The following is a 24,190-nucleotide window of genomic DNA, read 5'->3' as shown; positions in this document are numbered from 1 at the left end:
ATGGCTGACGTTGTTGACGCGGCCGTCCATTACGAGCTGCCGCAGCTCCGCCTCCAGCTCCACGGCTCCCGCGTCAGAGCCGCAACCTCGGTCGCCCTTTGCCGTGTGTGCCGGCTTGGCCCATCTCGCACACGCACAGGGGAGCCCGCGAGGAGGGCCGCGGTGGCGTTGGTGACGCGGGCGGCCTCGAGGACGATCCAGGTGAGCGGGTACGGCACGTTGCAGAGCGAGTGGAGGAGGCTGGTGAGGTGGAGCGCCTAGAAGGCGCGCGAGTCGATCGGGGTGACGACGAGCACCTGGCGCGGCTTCCTGACACCGTACCAGCAGTGCTGCTCCTCTTGCACGCGCTCCACGATCCGGTGCGCCCGCATGACCTCGACGGGGTCGGGGTGCGGCCAGGGGCGGATCCGAATCCCGTGGCGGCCGACAACGACGTGGCTCTGCGTGCTTCCCGCGGCCTCCTCGAGCGCGGCGGCGGTGAGGTTGTCCGGGTTGCCCGGCAACGGGTTGCCCCCTCCTCCTCCTCCCTCCCTCCCCTCCCCCTCCTCCTCCTCCCCTCGCTGATGCGAGAATGGCCTCCTCCTCCCTCCCTCCCCTCCCCCTCCTCCTCCTCCCCGGTGTGTATGCATATTCATCCCCGGTGTCTCTTGCACAAGCACATGGTACAGGCGCGGACAAGCAGTCGCCAAAGCAATCAACGCAGCAGTCTTCATCACCCGAGCACGCGCCCTGACGAGGCGTCCTCCATCCTCCCGTGCGAGACAGCGACCGCCTTCTCATCCTCCAGCACGGCCGTAGCCGTCTCCGCCGCCGACAAGCACGTCACCCCTCACCCGAGCACGCGCCCCGGCAAGGTGTCTTCCATCCTCCCGCGCGTGCACGACGACCGCCTTCTCATCCTTCGCCGTCGCCGCCGGATCTGCGGGGAGGGGCGGACGCGATCTACCACTCACCTTCTCCTGCTCCAACGCGGCTGGAAGAGGATAAGATCAAACAAAGGATTTCGACTGAAAATTTTACAGATGTAGGGGCTTTCTTGCAAATCTAAAACGTTTTTCCACATATCCACTTAATCAGGGACTACGGTTTGAATGCTCGAAAACGGAGGGACTTTTTCACAAAAAAGCCATGACGGACGACCAGAAACCCTAATTGCTTTATTATTAGGGAGAGATAATCTAATTTTAGCTGGATTAGAGTAGATTGTGAGTTTTTAATAATTTATTCATTCAGTTTTCATACTCTACAATATAATATGTCCTGTTTAAAGACATAATAAATTATAAAATTTGAATTATATAATCCGAATGGTTTCGACCTTAGCAGATAGGCTGATGGCGTACTAGAGGCCCACGTTCTAGCCCTGGGCCCATGTTCAGCCCGGCACCAGACTGAACCGTGTGGAGCTCCCCGTCGAGCAGTCCACGCCCCCCAAACCCCCTTCCGCCGCCTCACCCCGCCGACGAGCCCACCGCCGCCGCCGCCGCCGCCGCCGCCGCCAACCAGCCCACTACCTAAAATCGTTACAGCGCGAGCGAGCCGCTTCTTCATCTCCTTCCTCTCCGGCGGCGGCGACAGAAACTGGTTGCTCGGCCACGGCCGCCACGCAGTCCCCGTGAGGCACCGGGAGAGATGAGGGAGGTGGTGACGGTGCAGGTCGGCGGCTTCGCCAACTTCGTCGGCTCCCACTTCTGGAACTTCCAGGTACTGCCTCCGCGACACCCTAAACCCTACCCTCTTCGGGACGACAAGCACTCAATCCCCGTCTCTTTGCCTGCTCTTCAGGATGAGCTCCTCGGGCTCGCCGACGACCCCGCCGCAGACGCCGCCTTCAGGACCGCGCCGCTCGACATGGACGTCCTGTACCGCACCGGCGAGACGCTCCAGGTAGAGCCAGGCCAAGAGCTTATCTTAAACCATGCATCATTTCCATCGGTTCGTCTTAGTCACACTGCTTAATTTCGTCAGGGCGTCTCCACCTACTGCCCCCGTTTGGTATCCATTGGTTCTCGAGGTAATTTACTTCCGTTCTTAATTTTTGTATGTGCTGTTGTGCTGGATTCACTCTAAATATAGCAATGTGCGACAAGCTTAATACTCTCTTTACATGTGTCGGTATCAGGATGCCTTTGTGTGAATGTGTAAATTGCCTGTTATTTTGTCAGTGGTTGTGTACATTACATCATATAATTATACCGTTTGCAGGGTCTCTTGGTTCTTTAAGTTCTTCCGGCGCTCCAGGTCTGAGTAGCGCTGCCTCGGACCAGCTCAATGTCACTACATGGCAAGTGACACTCTGAACTTCTCCTGAATTTGTCTCCATGCCTCGTTTGCCAACTATGCCCCTCATGCATAGTTGGTTGTCGTTGTGGTCTTTTATGCAAGCTAAAGGGAAACAGGAGGGTTTTGTCAATGTTGTTTTGGATTGCTTGTGCAACTGGGCCAGAAATTCACTAGATTCAGACTAACAGAAAGTAACTTTGGCTATCCATGACTTGTCGTACTCTAACAAACTGAGGGAGCATATTTAAATTGCCAAAGCAAGAACATATCACTATGTCAGGATATAACCTTCACTGTATATATGTTTGCTTGATACTATTCCTTTTTTTTGCAACCTGTAGGAGCACTGAATTGCTCTTAGCCTCTTACCCTCATAATATGGTTATTTTAGAGATTCTGATGATGCATGCACTTATCCAACTGCTCTCACAATTTCTGCATGGTATCTGTTATGACCAGAGGCCCACTTAGCCAAACTGGCCCAGTTATCTTAATAATATTAGGGGCTTAGCCCAGTTTATTATAGCCTAGGGAACTTATATATAGTCATGTAATCAACATTTTTGAGATTAAGCAAAGATCAATCTATTTTGATCGGCTCCAACTAGGAGCCGGTGCCCTAACCCTAGCCGCCTCTTCCATCGCGCCACCACCCCCATCTGTGCGAGACGGCGCCCCTGCGCCGGCGACCACGGCCGATCCCCTCCTTCCCCTACAACCTCCGGCCAAGACCCGGTAGAACCCTAGTTTCTACCAGTTTGGTATCAGATAGCTTCGGTGCGATCATGTCTTCGCCGCCGCCCACCTCAACCCTCATGTTGCCGTCCACCACCACCACCCCGATGACCACCATGGCCGGCGCCCCACAACTGCCCGCGTCGGCCTCTTCTGCCACGCCGCTTCCTGCTGTCCTCACCCCGGAGGAATTGACCGGCGCGATCCGCGACTTGGCCACCACCGTTCAGGGTATTCGGCTCTACCTGGCCGCCCCGTACGAGCCGCGGTCGGTCGCGCCACCACCAGACCGCGTCGGGACGTCGTGGCTGCCCTGGCAGCCGCCACAGCTGGCGGCAACCGCCGCGCTCGCCTGGCCGCTGCAGCTAACACTGCAGCTGCCTCCGCCACCCTCGGCCGGGCCGCTGCAGCCGACCCTGCAGCTGCCGCCGCAGCCACAAACCACCTCCGGGTCAGGCCCTACCTCTACGCCGGGGGTGCTGATCTACCAGCTCCGGTTTCCCCCTCGCCGTCGCCTCTACCGGCCTGGGTGACCGGGTCGTCACAGCCGGTGTACACAACGGCCTCGGCGCCACCGCACATCCAGTCGCCACTGGCGCCACCCCCGCAGTACGGCGTGCCCTCCAGCTTCGCCAACCCTGATGGGTACCCGGCGCCGACTCCTGCACTACTCCGCGCCGACGAGCCGTACTGCCAGGGCGGCCCTACCCACACGCCGCCGCGCTTCGCCAAACTGGACTTCGCCACCTATGACGGCACTGAGGACCCCCTGAGCTGGCTCAACCAATGTGACCAGTTTTTTCGGGGGCAACGGACGCCAGTGTCGGATCGCACCTGACTCGCTTCATATCACCTCCGAGGCGCCGCACAGACGTGGTATTACGCTCTCGAGCAGGACGAGGGCGGCATGCCTCCATGGGAGCGTTTCCGCGAGCTCTGCCTCCTACGATTCGAGCCTCCGATCCAAGGAAGCCGGTTGGCGGAGCTTGGCCGCCTACCCTTCACCTTCACGGTGCAGGACTTCGTCGACCGCTTCCAGGCCCTGGCGTGTTACGCGCCTGGCGTGACGACTCGCCAGCGGGCCGAGCTCTTCGTCGGGGGCCTCCCCGACCACATCCGCGTGGACGTCGAGATGCACGGACCACAGGACATCCAGACGACCATATACTATGCCCGCACGTTCGAGCAGCGGGCGGTGGCTATGCAGCTGGCGTTCCCGGGTCAGGCACCTCGCCCACCCCCTCAGCCAGCTATGTTTGCACCCAGCCGGCGACAGGGACGCCCGCCACAACAGCAACTCGACCGTTCCGTCGGCTAACCCCGGCCGAACAAAACGAGCATCGTCGCCAGGGGTTATGTTTCAACTGCGATGAGCCCTACGTGCCAGGCCACATCTGCCCGCGCCTCTTCTACTTGGAGGCAGACGACTATGTCGCGGAGGATACAGTTCCCTCTGAGCTTGCCGAGGCGGCAGCCCCGGCTTCAGCCACCGCTCTCGTGGTCTCCCTGCATGCCCTTGCCGGCATACGAGTGGAAACAACGATGTTGTTGCCAGTGACGGTTAATGGGGAGCGCCTCTTAGCTCTCCTGGACACGAGCTCTACACACAACTTCCTGCCCGCGTCTACTATGCGTCGCGTGGACCTCCAGCCGACGGGCGGCGAGCAACTCCGAATTACCGTGGCTAATGGTGACCCTCTCCGCTGCCACGGAATTGCGCAGCTGGTTCCCATCCTCATCGGCGATGAGTCCTTCGCCATCACGTGCGTCGGCATCGACTTGGGCGACTACGACTTCATCCTCGGCGTCGACTTCTTGCGAACGCTCGGACCCATCCCTTGGGACTTCGACGCACTGACCATGACTTTCTGGCGTCAAGGGCGCATGGTGCAGTGGAAGGGCGAGGGTGGCACTTCTCCAGCAGTTCCCTCTCAGCTGTCGATCGCCATAGCAAACTCCGAGCCGCCCCTGTTGGCTCATCTCCTGCAGCGGCACGGTGACCTTTTACCGGTGCTCCTTGTTCACAAGCCCGAGGGCTCGTGGCGTTTCTGTCTCGATTACCGTGCTCTCACTGCCACGACGACGAGGGTTAATTTTCCTATACCGGTCATGGAGGAGCTCCGGGAAGAGCTGCCAGGGCCATGCTTAGTCCCTACGCCCGACTTGCGTTCTGGCTACCATCATGATCACTTCGAGTTTTTGGTGATGCCTTTCGGTCTCTCCAATGCGCCGGCGACATTCCAGGCCTTGATGCACGACATACTTCGGACCAGCTCAACCCTCCGAAGGCACCTTGGGAGCAGCTCAAGGAGTTCCGCCAACATTTTCTAGATGTCCAGCTCGAGGACGAGCTGTTTGCGCAGGCGGGGAGAAATGTTATGACCAGAGGCCCAGTTAGCCAAACTGGCCCAGTTATCTTAATAATATTAGGGGCTTAGCCCAGTTTATTATAGCCTAGGGAACTTCTATATAGTCATGTAATCAACACTTTTGAGATTAAGCAAAGATCAATCTATTTTGATCGGCTCCAACTAGGAGCCGGTGCCCTAACCCTAGCCGCCTCTTCCATCGCGCCGCCGCCCCCATCCGTGCGAGACGGCGCCCCTGCGCCGGCGACAACGGCCGATCCCCTCCTTCCCCTACAACCTCCGGCCAAGACCCGGTAGAACCCTAGTTTCTACCAGTATCTGCATACACTTTTCATAGAGTGTCATTCAGCGTAGGTATTAGCTGCTGATAACTGTGCTTTTGTACAAATCATGCTATTAGTGGGTAATTACAGGCTAATATTGTCGGTCATTAACTCAAGTTAGAGAGCACCCATCTGTGAAAAGTTTATCAGGCTCAGAAAGTACCTTGATGAGTCCATTCTAATTATTGTAGGTCTGGAAATGTAACAAGATCTGTAGCAAAGCCTCATGGGCGGAACCTGTTTCTGCAAAGCTTGACTGAACAAGAGCCGAACCCAAGCACTAGCAATGGTGGGGACAACTCTCAGAAAAGTGTAGAAGATAAGGACTTAGTTGAATGCCTAGAGAAGGATGTCAACTTTTGGACTGATTATACGAAGGTTCAGTATCATCCTCAAAGCTTGTATGAAATGTATGGGTCATGGACAGACTTTGACAAGTTTGATAACTTTGGAACTGCAAGGGAGGTAGTTTCAGAATGGTCTCTAATGGAGGAGATGAATGAGAAGCTAAGGTTCTTTGTTGAAGAATGTGATCACATTCAGGTCCTACATTCTTCCCAATAAACTATCAGTGAATACTCTATTTGTAGTTATACTATGGTTGATGTTTACTAACGCAACGTGTGATTTTGTTTGATTTCCCCCTTATGCATTTTGCTGAGGTCTGGCATTAATCCGTAATTAACTACAGGGTATCCAGTTTATTGTGGACGATTCGGGAGGGTTTTCCAGCATAGCTGCAACTTATTTGGAAAACATTGCTGATGACTACACAAACACACCTGTATTGCTTTATTGTGTGAGGGATCCAGTTACCCATGGATCATCCAGGAATCAAAGGGAGACCATATCAAGATCTTTGCATGATGCTGTTTCATTTTCAAAGCTTTCATCATTTTGCAGTTTGATGGTTCCAATAGGACTGCCTTCTCTCAGTCAAAGTATGCTTTCATCCAGACTGCCGCATCTGTTTCTGTGCTTTATTCTAGTATGATTAGATGTGTGAATTCTCATATGGGAGTATTTGCTAAACAGGAAGGAACATATTCCGTGCCACTATTTTTTTATTGCATCCCACTTTTTCCAGTAGCTTAGAATTCCATGTGCATTTTGATCCTATGCTGAAAACATTGCACTTAATCACACTTCCTGTGAAATATCAACTTGTTCACTCGGCTTTAGAAGTATTGTGTATATTTTATGTGTCAACTCAGCACACATGACATCCTACTATAAAGTACTCCCTCCGTTCCTAAATATAAGACCTTTTAGAGATTACACTATGGACTAGATATGGAGCAAAATTAATGAATCTACATCTTAAAATATGACTACATACATCCGTATGTAGTTCATAGTGGAATTCCTAAAAGGTCTTATATTTAGGAACGGAGGGAGTACTTCCTCCGTTCCTAAATATACGTCTTTTTAGAGATTCTACTAGGGACTACATACGGAGCAAAATGAGTGAATCTACACTCTAAAGTATGTCTATATACATCCGTATGTAGTCCACTAGTGAAACCTCTAAAAAGACTTATATGTAGGAACGGAGGGAGTACTCATACATTACTAAGCATATGTCTACTTATTTATTTTTCACATTATCCAAATTGAATTATTTCATGAGCACAGGAAATAATTTTTATTTAATTTCATTTCATCAGGTTATCTGTCACCCTTCCTTTCTATACAAGACGCAAAACCATTCCACTCCAGTGCAATTTCTGCAGCAGCGATACATTCAGTAACTGTACCATTTAGACTACAAAACGCTGGCCCGGCTTCAAACATAGCACATTCATCTGGTAATATTGATATGCGTGAACTTGTGCACATAATATCTGATCAGGGTAGGCAGAACATGGTTACTGCTCTGGACGTAGCAATGCCTGCCCCTTCTTTGAAAGGTACACGGTGTGTGTTCCCTGTTTGGTCCGACATGGGTGGCAACTTAATCTTTCTCGCTAACTGCATACTCTTAATTTTTGGCAGATGGAAATGATCTGTGGAACATGAAAAGCCTGCACTCACTGACCCCTGAAATAAGTGATGAAGAAGAAGACCCATACTCTGTTGAATCATTGGTGGTTCATGGAGTTCTGCGTGCAGGTTTGCCTAAGGCTTTGGAATCCGTTTAATTGTTACCGCGGTCCATGCTACATTGCTGCCTGAGTTCTTTCTTTGACTATTGTCACTTACTATTAGCTACTAGTACATTGATACTTGAATTGTACATTTACTACGTGTAGAAATTACAATTAATTCATGTAAATTTGTTGACACAGGTGGGCATCGGGCATCAATATCACAAGTGAAGAGCTCCGTGTATTCAGCTTACGAAGCCAGAGCCACAAAACCAAAGTTCTCCCATCTGTCAGTGTCGCCCTGCCCGCTCCCCATCCCCCTCCCGTTCCCGTCAATCTTCAGGAGCAACATCAGCCAGCACGGCGAGATCCTCGGCAACCACGCAGAGGGAACCCAGACAAAGGGCTCACTCGACGTCGAGTCGATACCGATGGCCGCACGCCTAAGGTCGAGCAACGCGGTCCTGCCCTTCATCGAGAGGCGCTCACTGAGCCTCCAGAAGTTTGGTGTCGCCAGGGGCGCTCTGGGGACCCAGATACTCCGCGACTGGGGCTTCGGAAGGGAGGAGATGGAGGACATGGGGGAGCACCTGTCCAGGATGGTTCGCGCGCTTCGCCCCGACGACGGCCTAACATCGGATTCTGACTAAAACTCTTGTGACACGGTGCAGCAGAGGAGGTGGAATATTCTCGTGCGTGTGCTACGTACCTGCTTTGCTTTTGCAATCGAACCGGAGATGCGATCTGGCGTGCGAGGGTGGGGTTTTGTGATGTATATGCCCATGGCCGTTGGTGTTATCTCAGCACGGGCGTATGCAATGCCCACACATGCGATTGTTGTGACATTCTGGCCCATGTTGAGCCTGGATCCAGATCGCCCAGATCTCCGTTTTCTTTTCCGTTGTTTCTCTGAGGTCGGGTGCCAATGCGGCTTCTGCATCGCACTTGCGGGGATTTTGCAGAGATGGGAAAGCTGATGACATGACCGACCTGTGCAGCCTCTATCTCTGATGCTTCATGCTTGCATGCACGCCATCAAATTTCGGACGACTTTGGCACACGAGTGTTGCGAATTTGACTGTTGTGGGGCATGGAGTTCAGCATGGCGCGGCACGAGCTACGCTCCTGTACGATTACAATCGGCCCGTGAAACCTGGTACCAGTGTACTACTACTAGCATCTTGGTTTTCTTGACTTGTTGTGCCTTTTGTTTTACTACCGCACCGCGTCTCATTTTCCACGAGGTTATAATATTGTCCGTGACACCGGTAGATCTGTCCGCGTACTAGAAGAACATGGCACCTAGCACTTGGCATGAATGAATGGATGGTTTGACATGAATGAATGGATGATTGGTGGCGAGGCTCACGTGGCCGTCATGTGCTGATAACGCGTGAGGCGAGACATACAAGACAGCCTCGAAAAGAGAAAATAAAGCACCTGGGGTGAAGTGAGTGAGTGGATTAGCGAGTCATCGTTAGACATGAGACACGGGGAACCGGGCAAGGCTTGGAGGGAAACGAGCTCCGTGTTTTCTTTCTTAATCCATCGCCAGTGTAAAGTAGTACGTTCGTCACCAAGAATCGGACCGGTGGATGAAACGAACTGACCAAAGGGTGTTTCTCGTGTGCCATAGTAACGAGCAACATGAGCCCGTTTCAAAAGTGAACTATGATGAATAGGAACGATAGGGGCTGTGATATTTTTTTGTAGTTGCTGCTGATGGTACTGATGCTAGGGGGAGTCATGGAGAGCTTGAGCATGTGATTCTTGCGGTTCAATCAGTGCGTCCGTGTTCCACGCCGTGCAAAGTGAGAGGCTGGGACTATAGGAGTTTATGCTCCTCCTTTGTATTTTTGTTCCGGAACAAAAGAATCTCTAGCTTGGTTTTGTCTCATCGTGCGTCTTTGCTTGTGCAAAATATACTTCCTGTTTTTGTGCTCACTTCACCTTTTTCACACGTGTCGAGTTGAAGAACTATATTTCCTTCACACGGATTTACATACTCCCTCCTTTCCGGTTTATAGGGCTCGTCTCAAAATTTTCAGATTTCCATTATATTAGGCTCATTTTCTAAGTGAGTTAAAGTGCTTTAAGTCTCACGCCATATTTAATTCATAGAGTTTAGAGAAAGGAGATGAGTGACTATGCATGCATCGTTTTCTACATCCATCATGCAAGTCCAATAAAAGAAAGGATGCTACATTTATTACCTTGAAAATTGCATATGTGAGAAATATTTCATTGACTAGTTTAAACTAGTGTCATCCACTCACAATTCACCTTGGTTGATGAGATTTCAGATTTGAACCCTATAAACCGGAAAGGAGGGAGTACATCTGTTACATATATATACGAGAGAGAGGGGTGGACGTCCCGAGGAAGAAGGCACGCGGGTCTAGGGAGTCGCTATAGATCCTACAATCTAGGAGTACAGGTAAGGCAAGTTACAACACACGAGTTACATGTTAACCCCCCCCCCCCCCCTCAGTCGGAACGTCATTGGGATGGACGTTGAGGCTGGAACGAAACTCTGTGAAGACTGGTGTGGGTAAGCCCTTGGTGAACAAATCGGCGAACTGAAAGCTCGACGGGACGTGAAGAACACGGGTGTCACCGAGCGCCACTCTGTCAGAACAAAATGAAGGTCGATCTCGATATGCTATGTTCGTTGATGTTGCACGGGATTGCTGGCAAGGTAAGCTGCGCTGACATTGTCACAATATACGATGGTGGCTCGGGATGGTGGTCGAAGGAGCTCATGGAGAAGTTGTCACACCCAGCAAGTCTCGGCACACAGTTCGCGATGCCCCTTTACTCAGCCTCTACACTGGATCGACTCACGGTGACTTGGCGCTTAGAAGACGAGGAGACCAGGTTCTGGCCAAGGAAGACACAGAACCCAAAAGTGGAGCGTCGTGTGTCCGGACAGCCGGCCCAATCGGCGTCCGTGTAAGCAACCAGATGCGGGGAGGATGATTTGTAGAACTGAAGGCCGAAGTGTGAGGTGCCCTTGACATAGCGGAGGAGACATTTGACGAGCTGCATATGGGATTCACGGGGCTCATGCATGAGCAGACAAATCTGTTGGACGACGTAAGATATGTCTGGACGTGTTAAGGTGAGGTACTGAAGGGCGCTGGCGAGACTCCTGTAGAGGGTGGGGTTGGACAGTGCCGACCATCCTGGGCGGACATTTTGGCGGATGTGTCGATGGGAGTAGGAACGGGCTTGCAATTTAACATATGAGCCCGATCGAGGACCTCAAGGGCATATTGTTGTTGACATAAGAAGATATCTGAAGTGTTTGGTGTCATATTGATCCCAAGAAAGTGATGAAGATCCCTCAGACCGGTCATGGAAAACTCATGTTTGATAGAGGTGATGATGTGGTGGAGTGTGTGGGAGGGGCTGGCGATAAGTATGGTGTCATCAACATAAACAAGGAGGTATGCGATGGAGGATCCCCGACGCAAGATGAAGAGGGATGTGTCACTCTTTGAGGCGGTGAACCCGAGGGTGAGGAGGAAGGACTGAAACCGGTGAAACCAAGTGCGAGGGGCTTGTTTGAGCCCATAGAGAGACTTGCGAAGAAGACACACATGGTCGGGTAGTGAGGGATCAACAAAGCCTTATGGTTGGGCACAATAGACTGTCTCCTTGAGATCTCCATGAAGAAAGGCGTTCTTGACGTCGAGTTGATGAATGGGCCAGCTGCTCAATGTGGCAATGCTCAAAACAACTCGAATGGTGGCAGGCTTCACCACTAGACTGAATGTCTCATTGTAGTCCACCCCTTCACATTGTGTGAACCCGAAAACGACCCATCGGGCTTTTTACCGTGCCAAGGACCTGTCAGAGTTGAATTTGTAACGAAAGATCCATTTGCTAGTCACCACGTTGACACCTGCAGGTTTGGGAACCAAAGACCAAGTCGAATTTTGAAATAAAGCATTAAATTCATCTTGCATTGCATGATGCAAATGGGGATCCTTGAGAGCATATCGGTAGGTGCGTGGTATGAGAGAGATGGAATGGGTGGACGTCTACGCAAAAAAAGATGTTTGGGTTGGCAAAAGCCAGATTTGGCGCGGGTGCGCATGATGTGAGATTTGAGAGGTGGTGCGCTCGGTATTGCATGTGGAGGTAGGCGGGGAGGGGTGCGGTTGGCTGGTGCAGAGACAGAGGAGGAGTTGGTGGGGCCTGTGGGTGAGGCAGGCGAGGCGTGGGCGGGGTGCAAGGAGGGTGGGCCGGCAGGTGCGACAGACGGGGAGGTGGACTAGGGAGGGTGGATCGAGGTGGATGGCGTGGGTTGGTTGGTGGGAGAGTCACACACGTCACACGAGGAGGATTCAATCGTGGGAGAAGATCCACTAGTGGGCGAGCGTGTGGCGCTGGAAGTGGGGCTAGTTGGTGGGAGACTGGGTGCGATTGGTGGGGAGCTAGGAGAGGCGGGAGATCCGGTCAGGATGGTACGGTACGAGGTGGAAGGGTCGTTGGGATCGGTGGGTGGCACAAGATAGCGAATCAGGGTGTGGGGATTGTGTGTGGCGTGGAAGGTGTAGCGTCTCGTGTGTCCGATGTGTAGGGAAAAGTGTTGTCGGGCAACTCGGACCGGGGGTACCCAGGCACGTCGCCGTGCGGCTCCAGGCGCAAGCACTACACAATCCTGGCTTGGCCCATCAGCAAGCCAAACAAGGAAAACCCTCGCGAGGGTCCTCGCCTCGCGAGGCGAGCACGTGAGGATCATCGCCAAGGGCAACGAGAGGTTGCCCGCTGCAAGGACATGTCTTGAGGACGCCCTTGAGGCTCTCGCAGGACGAGATCGTCAAGGGCGACCTCGTAGGGTCTCATGACCCCGTGCCTTCATGTGGGCGATGTAGGCTACGCACGCAGCACAGGAGCGGTGCCAGCGGGCTTGGACAGGAGGGCTTTCCACTTTCGTGCTAAGAGAGTGGGGCCAGCTAGTGGGCTCCCAAAGCAACCCCAAAGGTTTCCCATTTGGTGCAAGAGGACCAAGGCTGGGGGCGCGACGGGATAAAGGTCGCCCCCGAGCCCATGAGTGCGACACGACGAAGAGCTTTGGCATGCGAAGACCGCTTTTGTCAGGATGGACTCAAGTCTTGTCCCCTTTCGAAATGGCCGTTGTGGCAAACCTTCCCGCCAAGTGTTTTCAGGGGGAAGAGGACCAAGTCCAATATAAAAGAGAGGCTCGACCTCCGTAGCAAAGATCGATCTCTCCGTTATCTCCGCTAGGGCAAGAACCCACCTTTGTACTCGTCTTCTACCTCAAGCAATCCAGACAAGCAGGAGTAGGGTATTACACCACGAGGTGGCCCGAACCTGGGTAAACCGAGTGTGTTCTTGTTCATCTTCCTTAGCTCGTGCCACTGGAGAGTCGCAGTGAAGTTGAGAGGTAGAACATGGTAGGAGGACGAGCGTACCCCATAGTTTGAACCTTCTTGGGTCTGCGGAGCCCCGATTCCGACATTTGGCGCGCCGGGTAGGGGTGCGCGGGCGTTCTCCCGCTCCAGTTTTTGCCCGAGCTTCACCGACCCCATGGCCGATGCTCGTCGCGCGCGCCCCAAGCGCTCGGTGCCGGGCGGATGATACGTCTCCATCGTATCTACTTTTCCAAACTCTTTTGCCCTTGTTTTGGACTCTAATTTGCATGATTTGAATGGAACTAACCCGGAGTGATGCTGTTTTCAGCAGAATTGCCATGGTGTTGTTTTTGTGCAGAAATGAAAGTTCTCGGAACGTCCTGAAAATTTACGGAGAATATTTCTGGAAAATATGAAAAATACGTGCGCAAACATCCACCGGAGGGGACAGGCCAGTGGGCCACAAGCCCTGATGCCGCGGCCTCCTCCCCTCGCCGCGACAACCAAGCTTGTGGGGCCCACGTGGCTCTGCGGCCCCCAAACTCAGCTCTATTTATTCCCTTTCGTCCCGAAAAAAATCAGGAGAGAAGATTTCATCGCGCTTGCAATACGGAGGCGCCGCCACATCCTGTTCTTCATCTGGAGGGCAGATCTGGAGTCCGTTTTGGGCTCCGGATCAAGGAGATCGTCGCCATCGTCATCATCAACCTTCTTCCCTCTCTAATTCCATGAAGCTCTTCATCGTTCGTGAGTAATCTATTCGTAGGCTCGCTGGGCGGTGATGAGTAGGATGAGATCTATCATGTAATCGAGTTAGTTTTGATGGGGATTGATCCCTAGTATCCACTATGTTCTGAGATTGATGTTGCTACTACTTTGCCATGCTTAATGCTTGTCACTAGGGCCCGAGTGCCATGATTTCAGATATGAAATTATTATGTTGTCACCAATATATGTGTGTTTTAGATCTGATCTTGCAAGTTGTAGTTACCTACTATGTGTTATGACCCGGCAACCCCGGAGTGACAATAACCGGAACCACTCCCGATGATGATCATAGTTTGAGGAGTTCATGTGTTCACCAAGTGCTAATGCGTTGGTCCGGTTCTTTATTAAAAGGAGAACCTTAATATCCCGTAGTGTCCATTTGGACCCCGCTGCCACGGGAGGGATGGACAATAGATGTCAGCAAGTTCTTTTCCCTAAGCATGTATGACTACACACGGAATGCATGCCTACATCACATTGACGAACCGGAGCTAGCCACATATCTCTCCGTGTTATAACTGTTGCATGATGAATGTCATCCAACGAATCACCGACCCATTGCCTACGAGTTTGTCCCACTGCTGCTGTTACTTGTTTTGCTTTGCTGCTGTTACTATTGTTGCTGCTACTGTTACTTGCTGCTACTGTTACTCGCTTTGTCCTGCTACTGCTGCCACTACTGTTGCTACTGCTGTTCCTTGCCACTGCTGTTACTCGTTACACTGCTGCTACCTGCTACAATACTTTTCTGGCGCCATTGATACTTCAGTTAGGAATAGTCTGCCTCGTCAACAGATTGTTTCTGGCACAGTTGCTATCATACTACCTTTGTTGCTTATATCCTGCTTGCAGATACTAATCTTTCAGGTGTGGTTGAGCTGACGCCTCAACTGCTAATACTTGAGAATATTCTTTCACTTCCCGTCGTGCGAACCAACAAATTTTGGTTGAATACTCTACCCTCGAAAACTGCCGCGATCCCACGCGCTGGTGGGCTATTGCAAGACAATTGCTGATTGTTGAGCAACTGGAAGCATCTCTTTTCTGGCTCCGTTGCCGGGGAGGCATCAAGTCAGGAATAGTTGCACGTCAGCACCATTTTTCTGGCGCCGTTACCGGGGAAGGATAGCTATATTCTCTGAGTCACTTGGGATTTATATCTGTTGATCACTACGAAGAATCTAAAAGATCCAAAAACCAAAGTCTTGCCCTCAACTACGAGGGGAGGTAAGGAACTGCCATCTAGCTCTGCACTTGCTTCACCTTCAGTTATGAGTAAGTTTGCGACACCACCTCCTGCTAGAAATCTTGATATGTCGCCTGTGCTTGATGATGCTTATGATGCTACTATGCTTGATGATACTATGCCTGATACTGCTAGAGATGCTATGCCTGATACTGCTAGAGATGCTATGCCTGATACTGCTAGAGATGCTATGCGTGATAGTGCTAGAGATGCTATGCCTGATACTGCTAGAGATGCTATGCTTGATACTGCTTTGGCTGATGATGCTATGCTTGATACTGCTAGAGATACTACTTTGCCTGATATGCCACTAGGGGTATTCCTTGATGCTCATATTGCTAGAGTTACTGCCAATGCTCGTGATGCTTCTGAAACTGCCGATACTATTGAGATAGAACCTGCTTTTGCTCCTGCTAGATCTAGCTCTCCTAGATATGAATTGCCTGATATACCTGAGGGTTATGTTATGGAGGGAGAGATAGCTGAGGATTTTCTTGCGTGTAAGGATGCCTATGACGCTGAGAAATTACTTCTCAAGTGGAAGGAAAAATCTCGGAAAGCTAGGATGAAATACGACCCGAAGTTTGCCACTTCATCTATCTTTATCACCGATGAAGATTATGAATTCTCTGTCGACCCTGAGATAATCTCTCTAGTCGAATCTGATCCTTTCCAAGGTTATGACTCTGAGACGGTCGTAGCCCATCTTACCAAACTACACGATATAGCCACCCTTTTCACTAGTAAGGAGAAGATTCGCTACTACTATATCCTTAAGATGTTTCCTATCTCTCTAAAGGATGACTCTAAAGCCTGGTTCACTTCTCTTGCTCCTGGATGTGTGAGTAGTCCCCAGGATATGGTCTATTACTTCTGTGAGAAATATTTCCCTGCCCATAATAAGCAAGCTGCCTTGCAGGAAATATACAACTTTGCTCAACTCAAAGAAGAGAGTCTCCCACAAGCTTGGGGGAGGCTCATCCAGCTACAGAATGCTTTGCCTGATCACCACCTTAAGAAGAACGAGATACTTGATATCTTCTATAACGGACTTACCGATGCTTCTAGAGACCACCTAGATAGTTGCGTCGGTTGTGTTTTTAGGGAACGAACTATAGAACAAGCTGAGATTCTACTGAATAACATCTTGATCAACGATAACGCTTGGACTATTCCCGAACCACCTCCTAAGCCAACTCCTAAGAAAAGAGGTATTCTATTCCTCAGTCCCAAAGATATGCAAGAAGCCAAGAAATCTATGCAAGAGAAAGGCATTAGATCTGAAGATGTAAAAAATCTACCACCTATCGAGGAGATCCATGGTCTCGATAACCCGATACAAGTAGTAGAAGTGAATTCTCTATGTAGGTTTGATGAGAGTGATATTCCTTTTGACAAACCTGCTAGCCTATGCTTTGATGAATTTGACAACTTTGTTGCCAAACAACGGAGTTTCAATGATTATGATAGCAGACATTTGGAACAAAGTACTCGTATGCTTAGTCATTTAAGTGCTTGTGTAGACAGAAATGTCAATGATCTGAAGCTTCTGAGTAAACATGCCTCTATGACTACTACTCAGGTAGAACTAGTACTTAAAGCTCAGAATGACTTGCTCAATGAATTAAATGACAACTCTGTCAAAGTCATTACTAGAGGAGGCAAAATGACTCAGGAACCTTTGTATCGTGAAGGCCATCCTAAGAGAATTGATCAAGATTCTCAAGGAATTAATGCTGATACACCCAGTCATCCTAAGAAGAAGAAGGATGATAGAAACCTACATGTCAGTTCACCAAATACTGTCACACCTGAAGAACCAAATGATATTTCTGCGTCTGATCCAGAAACACAATCTGGTGATGAACATGAACCTGGTGACAATATGAACGGCGATGTTCATAGTACTGCTCAACCTAGCAATGGTAAGGATGTGGATATTGAACCTACGGTTAATCCTGATAACCCACAACCTAAGAGATACGATAGAATGAGTTCACTGCTAGGAAGCATGGTAAAGAAAGGGAGCCATGGGTTCAGAGACCCATGCCCTTTCCTCCTAAGCCATCCAAGAAAAAGGATGATGAGGATTTTGAGCGCTTTATTGAAATGATAAGACCCGTCTTTGTGCAGACGCGGTTAATTGATATGCTCAAAATGTCTCCGTATGCTAAGTACATGAAAGATATCGTGACTAATAAACGGAAGATACCAGATCTTGAGATCTCCACCATGCTCGCCAATTACACTTTCACAAGTGGAACTCCTAAGAAACTTGGTGATCCCGGAGTGCCCACTATACCTTGCTCCATTAAAGGAAACTACGTAAGAACTGCCTTATGTGACCTTGGAGCCGGTGTTAGTGTTATGACGCTCTCTCTTTATCGTAGACTTGAACTGGATAAGTTGACACCCACTAAAATTTCTCTGCAAATAGCCGACAAATCAACTGCTTTCCCTGTCGGCATTTGCAAGGATGTGCCTGTTGTGGTTGCTAACAGCACTATCTTAACAGACTTTGTTATCTTGGATATTCCCGAGGACGATGCCATGGCTGTCATCCTCGGAAGACCCTTTTTAAACACTGCAGGGGCTGTTATAGATTGCAACAAAGGCAATGTCACTTTCCATGTCAACGGTAATGAGCATACAGTGCACTCTCCGAAGAAACGATATCAAGTACATTGCATCAATGCTATCGAAAAAACTTCATCGATTCTTATTGGGAGCTTTGAATGCCCTATTCCTCGTGTTAAGATGAAGTATGATTTGCTTGTTGGTGAGATTCATATCCCCATTGAGGTGACTTAGTGGCTATTAGACAATTCTCCGTTTCCTTTTGCGATTCGAAAAAGTTTTGTCATGAGGATTTGATCAACCCCATTGACGGATTTCTTTCGATGACCATGAAATGGATGAATCAAAGAGTCACATACCTCTGTTTTAAGCTTTCACTTTCTATTGCTTAGAAGAAAAATGATAGATTTAGTTTACTTTTCCTTGTTTCCTGTTTTAGTGTCCCGGAGAAATGTACCCCGAAAATAAAAGTTCTCCGATGGTCCTGAAAATCTAGTATGATTTTTTCTGGAATATTTGAAAAATACCGAGACTGAGAGCTGGCCTGGGGGCCACACCAGTGGGCCACAAGCCCTGTCACCCCGGCCTCCCCCCTTGTCGCGGCCACCAAGCTCGTGGGGCCCACAGGGACCCCCTTCACTCATTCCAGCTCCCATCCTCTTCTTCTACCTCCAGAAAGAATCGTTTCGCAGCTCAAACCCGTGTTCTTGCTCATTTGGCGGTGATTTTCGATCACCTTGCTCAAAGCACCATTCTCCGAACCGTTTTGGGGAAATTACTCCTTGGTAAGTGAATCCTCCATTAGTCCAATTAGTTTCTACTCTAGTGCTTTATCCTTCGCGTATTCTTGCTACCTTGGTGACCCTGTTCTTGAGCTTGAAATGTTGATTTTAGCTGGTCCCAAGTAGTTTTAGCGCGTGATACGGTCTCTAGACACTAGTAGGAGTAGTTGCTACAAGGTGTGGTTGGTCTTTATTCACTTTTCTCTTGAACTTCAAAAATTTCAGCAGAAATAAATTATGTTTAGGAGGAAGTTTCATGGTGGTTCCTGAAGTAAGAAGGGTCCCCGTATTTCTATACGGGAGCCCGATCCTTATCAACTAAGGGACGCACCGGTACAACCATGTGAATGGCCTTCCGATGAGTTCATGATCGAAGCAGGCTTCAAGGATGAGTTTGATACACTTGTCCGCAATGCCGGGTTAGAAGAATTCCTCTCAGATAAATGTGAACAGTATGCTATGCTCACTCCTCTTTCGTGCGTAGATTTAAATTTTCAGTTGGTCGTGACTCATCCATACTGTTTGATGTGTATGATAAATCCTACACCATGGATTTGGAGGATTTCAATAGGATTTGCAAGATACCCGATGGGGGTAGTCTTAATGATCCTGTTAAGTCTTCGGTTAGAGATTTTGTCTCTAGTATAACTGTTGGAGAAACTCGAGACATCACGCAAGCTACCATAGGAAGCATTCATTTCCCTGCCTTGCACTACTTTGCCCTCTTCATAGGTAGATGCATTAACGACAAGGTTGAACATTGTCACCTATGCGCATCCGACCTTAGTATCCTTAAGAGCGTAGTGACGGGTGACAAAAGATTCAACATGGGAGCTATTATAGCAAGGAGGCTGAATAAGAATGCTATTGATGGGGATTTCTTTGGCGGCATCTATGCCACTCGCATAGCAAATTTTCTTGGAGTACCCATCCGCGCAGGAGATCCCCTGCTCCATACAGCTTTCCTTGACCGCGTCGCTATGACACGCTACCGGTTCGTTGAGAGGGATGATGAATCCCTCCTATACCAATTGATATTTAGCCGACAGCGTGTTTTCCATATTACCCTTGCTGCTCCTGCTTTCTTTCACTTTCAGGTAAAACGGAGATACTACATAACCATAGGAGAGGCAGAGGAGTATGAGAGCGAGGCGACGGCTGGTCGTCTCCGTGAGGAAGCTATTCAGGCAGTGGCTGCAGCGCTCCCGCATAACCCCGATTATGATTTTAGGTTTCGCCAGGACCGTCCTTGGGAGTAGACCAAGCTAGGCCAAAAGCCTAAGCTTGGGGGAGCACGTGTTTGCACCAACTTTACATTCATGCTTATGCTTTCACTCTGTTAGTCGGTGTTTACACTTTGCCACTGTATTATCCATGCTAGTTTATTTTCGTTTTCTTGCTTTCTTGTTTTGTGTCCTTTTGAGAAAACCCAAAAATATTTTCCTTTCTTCTTTTGCTTGTTGGGAGCTTTCCCGTGTAAATAGTTTTCTTTTTCTTTGGGTCAAGGTAGAAGATATTGGTTACAATGTTTAGTGGCTCTTGCATGCATACCTGTTTAGCTTTCAAAGAGCCATATTACTTTGTCTTCTCCTTTGTGTTTGCCTGCAGATTCAGCTTAGTCCAATGCACGAGCACTCTTATTATTGTTCACATCGTTCGATCGTGCAAGTGAAAGGCAATAATGATGATATATGATGAAGTGACTGAGCCTGGAAAAGCTGGTATGAACTCGATCTATTTTGTTTTTGTAAATATGACTAGCTTGTCATCCCAGATTCAGCTTTGTTGAGAGGGAACCATGTTTGCAATGACAACTTAAAGATCATAGTTTCTGATGCCATCCTTAATTAGCTAGGAGCTTATAATGGTTTGTCTTGAATGCCACCATAGATTTTGAGATGACTATGATGTAGTATGATAGGATGGTATTCTCCTTTGAATGATTCAAGTGGCTTGATTTGGCGCATGTTCATGCATGTAGTTGAAACAAAATCAACATAGCCTCTATGATGTTCGTGTTCATGGTGATTTATATCCTGCTCATGCTTGCACTCAATGTTAGTCAAACTCATTGCATCTTGATGACTGTTGTCGCTCTCTAGTTGGTCGCTTCCCAGTCTTTTGCTAGCCTTCACTTGTACTAAGCGGAATACTGCTTGTGCATCCACTTCCATAAACCCAAAAGTTTTTCCATGAGAGTCCACCATACCTACTTATTTGCGGTATCTACGTGCCGTTCCAAGTAAATTTGCATGTGCCATTCTCTAAACCTTCAAGAAATAATCTGTTTTGCATGCCCGAACCGCTCATGTGGTGACAGGGGGCTATTGGTATCTTCCATGTTAGGCGTGTTATCCTTGACATATGTTTATTCACTGTCATTCACGAGAAAGGGGCCGGTAATTGGAATGCCCAGTTCCACGCTTAAATCAAAAACATAACTGTAAAACAAGACTCCCCCCAGATTGATGTTAGTATGGACGGTACCCGAGGATTCGGCTAGCCGTGAAGTGTGACTGATTGGTGGTGGGGGAGTTAAAACTTTACTTTTATGTTTGGGAACCGCCCTATAGCATGTGTAGCATGGAAGATATTGAGAACTCTTGGTCATTGCGTTGACAATGAAAGCATGCCACCCAAAATTATTATCTCTGTTTTTAAAGCTTGAGCTATAGCACCTCTACAAATCAATGCTTCCCTCTGCGAAGGGACTGTCTATTTATTTTCCTTTTGAGTCATCCTCTTCCTATATAAGCACCAATTAGAGAGCACCTCTGTCATTTTTATGCTTTGCTTTTGATTGATATTGAGTATGACTATGACTGGATCTTCGTTGCTATGAATTACAATGTTTAGTCAGCCCTTGATCTTTAAAAGTGCTCTGTATTTATGTTTTGCGGTCTCAGAAAGAGCTAGCGAGATACCACCTATTCATATTGCTTCATGCTTGTTTTGATTGAATTGTTGGTATCTGAAACTCATTATTATTTGCTCGCTAGCTGATTATGCCATTGATATTAGTTTACCGTGAGACCTTTGTGTCACTTGCTTATGTGATTAACTTGTGATCTTGCTGAAATTCTGGTTATGAGTTAGACATAGTTGCAACAACAAGATCAAACAGAGTTTGTCAAAGTTTTTCTTTCTCTTTCAGTTTGTCAACTGAGTTGCTTGAGGACAAGCAATGTTTTAAGCTTGGGGGAGTTGATACGTCTCCATCGTATCTACTTTTCCAAACTCTTTTGCCCTTGTTTTGGACTCTAATTTGCATGATTTGAATGTAACTAACCTGGACTCACGTTGTTTTCAGCAGAATTGCCATGGTGTTGTTTTTGTGCAGAAATGAAAATTCTCGGAACGTCCTGAAAATTTACAGAGAATATTTCTAGAAAATATGAAAAATACATACGCAAAGATCCACCGGAGGGGACGGGCCAGTGGGCCACAAGCCCTGACGTAGCGGCCTCCGCCTGGCCGCGGCAACCAAGCTTGTGGGGCCCACGTGGCTATGTCGTCCCCAAACTCAGCTCTATTTATTCCCTTTCGTCCCGAGAAAAAATCAGGAGAGAAGATTTCATCACGTTTGCGATACGGATGCGCCGCCACATCTTGTTCTTCATCTGGAGGGCAGATCTGGAGTCCGTTTTGGGCTCTGGATCAAGGATATCGTCGCCATCGTCATTATCAACCTTCTTCCCTCTCCAATTCCATGAAGCTCTTCATCGTTCATGAGTAATCTATTCGTAGGCTCGCTGGGCGGTGATGAGTAGGATGAGATCTATCATGTAATCGAGTTAGTTTTGATGGGGATTGATCCCTAGTATCCACTATGTTCTGAGATTGATGTTGCTACTACTTTGCCATGCTTAATGCTTGTCACTAGGGCCCGAGTGCCATGATTTCAGATCTGAAATTATTATGTTGTCACCAATATATGTGTGTTTTAGATCCGATCTTGCAAGTTGTAGTTACCTACTATGTGTTATGACCCGGCAACCCCGGAGTGACAATAACCGGAACCACTCCCGGTGATGACCATAGTTTGAGGAGTTCATGTGTTCACCAAGTGCTAATGCGTTGGTCCGGTTCTTTATTAAAAGGAGAACCTTAATATCCCGTAGTATCCATTTGGACCCCGCTGCCACGGGAGGGATGGACAATAGATGTCATGCAAGTTCTTTTCCCTAAGCACGTATGACTACACACGGAATGCATGCCTACATCACATTGACGAACGGGAGCTAGCCACATATCTCTCCGTGTTATAACTGTTGCATGATGAATGTCATCCAACGAATCACCGACCCATTGCCTACGAGTTTGTCCCACTGCTGTTGTTACTTGTTTTGCTGTGCTGCTGTTACTATTGTTGCTGCTACTGTTACTCGCTTTGTCCTGCTGCTGCTGCCACTACTGTTGCTACTGCTGTTCCTTGCCACTATTGTTACTCGTTACACTGTTGCTACCTGCTACAATACTTTTCTGGCGCCATTGATACTTCAGTTAGGAATAGTCTGCCTCGTCAACAGATTGTTTCTGGCACCGTTGCTATCATACTACCTTTGCTGCTTATATCCTGCTTGCAGATACTAATCTTTCAGGTGTGGTTGAGCTGACGCCTCAACTGCTAATACTTGAGAATATTCTTTCACTTCCCGTCGTGCGAACCAACAAATTTTGGTTGAATACTCTACCCTCGAAAACTGCCGCGATCCCACGCGCTGGTGGGCTATTGCAAGACAATTGCTGATTGTTGAGCAACTGGAAGCAGCTCTTTTCTGGCTCCGTTGCCGTGGAGGCATCAAGTCAGGAATAGTTGCACGTCAGCAGCGGACGTCACCGATCCAGCAGTGTCATGACCACCACCGTCATCTCTTGTGCCGCCCGCGAGCAACAGGGACCTTGTGCCCCCCTAGTGCGGCAAGGCGGTCGCCTCGCTGCGTCCCCTGCGGAATACTCCTCGGCATGCGTTCACCTGGGAGACCTAAACGCGCAAGACGCGCTCCTCATGGCGAGCGAACTGCTTCGACATCGCCCGATGGATGGAGGATACAATGTGTGGGCATGCCACATTGTCGAGCTCGTCACCGTCGCCAGGAGGGCCTGGCGCCCTACGCCCCGCTTCGGCCCCCGGCGCCATAGGCAGCGGGCTCGGCCAGCGAGCGGCCTCCAACGCCACACGACGGCTCACTCGGTCCCCAGAGCGAGGGGCCCAGGCAGGGTTCACCTGGCGTTGTACTCCTGCTCCTCCATGTCCCGGTAGCTGGCTTTGGGCAGCCACCGGGCCCCTGCGGTGGTACACCCAAAAATGTTGGCGGGATGTTCTATGCCTACCACAACGCGCACACTCACAACACACATGACTGTCGGGCGGTTGGGTCTTCCCCCAGCGAGCATGCCATCCAGTGTCGAGCCCGCGTCTGCGTCGACAAGATGGAGGGTGTCAAGGCACGCGCCGGTACCATGGCCCTTGCATACCCAGCCGACGCACGCCTCCCTCCGGCATAGGAGGTCATGCCCAGTGCCCGCGTCAGGCCGGGCTCGGGGGCTCCCGCCTGGGAGCCGCCTGGCTTGGGCGGGATGACGGGGTGGATGCTCGGGAACCACGTGGTGGTGCGCCCTCATGAGCCGGAAGT

At 49.6% G+C, this 24,190-nt stretch overlaps 1 protein-coding gene across 1 annotated transcript; it reads left to right on the top strand.

The window, feature by feature from the left end:
• The first annotated feature begins 1,405 nt into the window (after positions 1-1,405).
• On the top strand, positions 1,406-8,991 carry LOC123395564 (protein misato homolog 1). Its single transcript, XM_045090577.1, has 9 exons — positions 1,406-1,704; positions 1,786-1,887; positions 1,969-2,014; positions 2,206-2,284; positions 5,902-6,253; positions 6,402-6,651; positions 7,378-7,620; positions 7,706-7,822; positions 7,999-8,991. Exons 1-9 carry the CDS (start codon positions 1,633-1,635, stop codon positions 8,445-8,447), a joined length of 1,710 nt encoding a protein of 569 aa, XP_044946512.1. The 5' UTR covers positions 1,406-1,632; the 3' UTR covers positions 8,448-8,991.
• Positions 8,992-24,190: the final 15,199 nt, after the last annotated feature.

The sequence above is a fragment of the Hordeum vulgare genome, chromosome 5H (genome assembly GCF_904849725.1).
Source record: "Hordeum vulgare subsp. vulgare chromosome 5H, MorexV3_pseudomolecules_assembly, whole genome shotgun sequence".
Taxonomy (NCBI): Eukaryota; Viridiplantae; Streptophyta; class Magnoliopsida; order Poales; family Poaceae; genus Hordeum; species Hordeum vulgare.
The sequence above is the reverse complement of the archived record's forward strand: the minus strand, read 5'-3'. Positions and strand labels throughout refer to the sequence as shown.

Excerpts from the sequence above, each read along its gene's own strand:
- LOC123395564 (XM_045090577.1), top strand. The coding sequence starts at position 1,633 with ATGAGGGAGGTGGTGACGGTGCAGGTCGGCGGCTTCGCCAACTTCGTC. Across the intron at positions 2,285-5,901 it reads CAGCTCAATGTCACTACATG|GTCTGGAAATGTAACAAGAT; the intron begins GCAAGTGACACT and ends TAATTATTGTAG. Across the intron at positions 6,254-6,401 it reads AAGAATGTGATCACATTCAG|GGTATCCAGTTTATTGTGGA; the intron begins GTCCTACATTCT and ends AATTAACTACAG.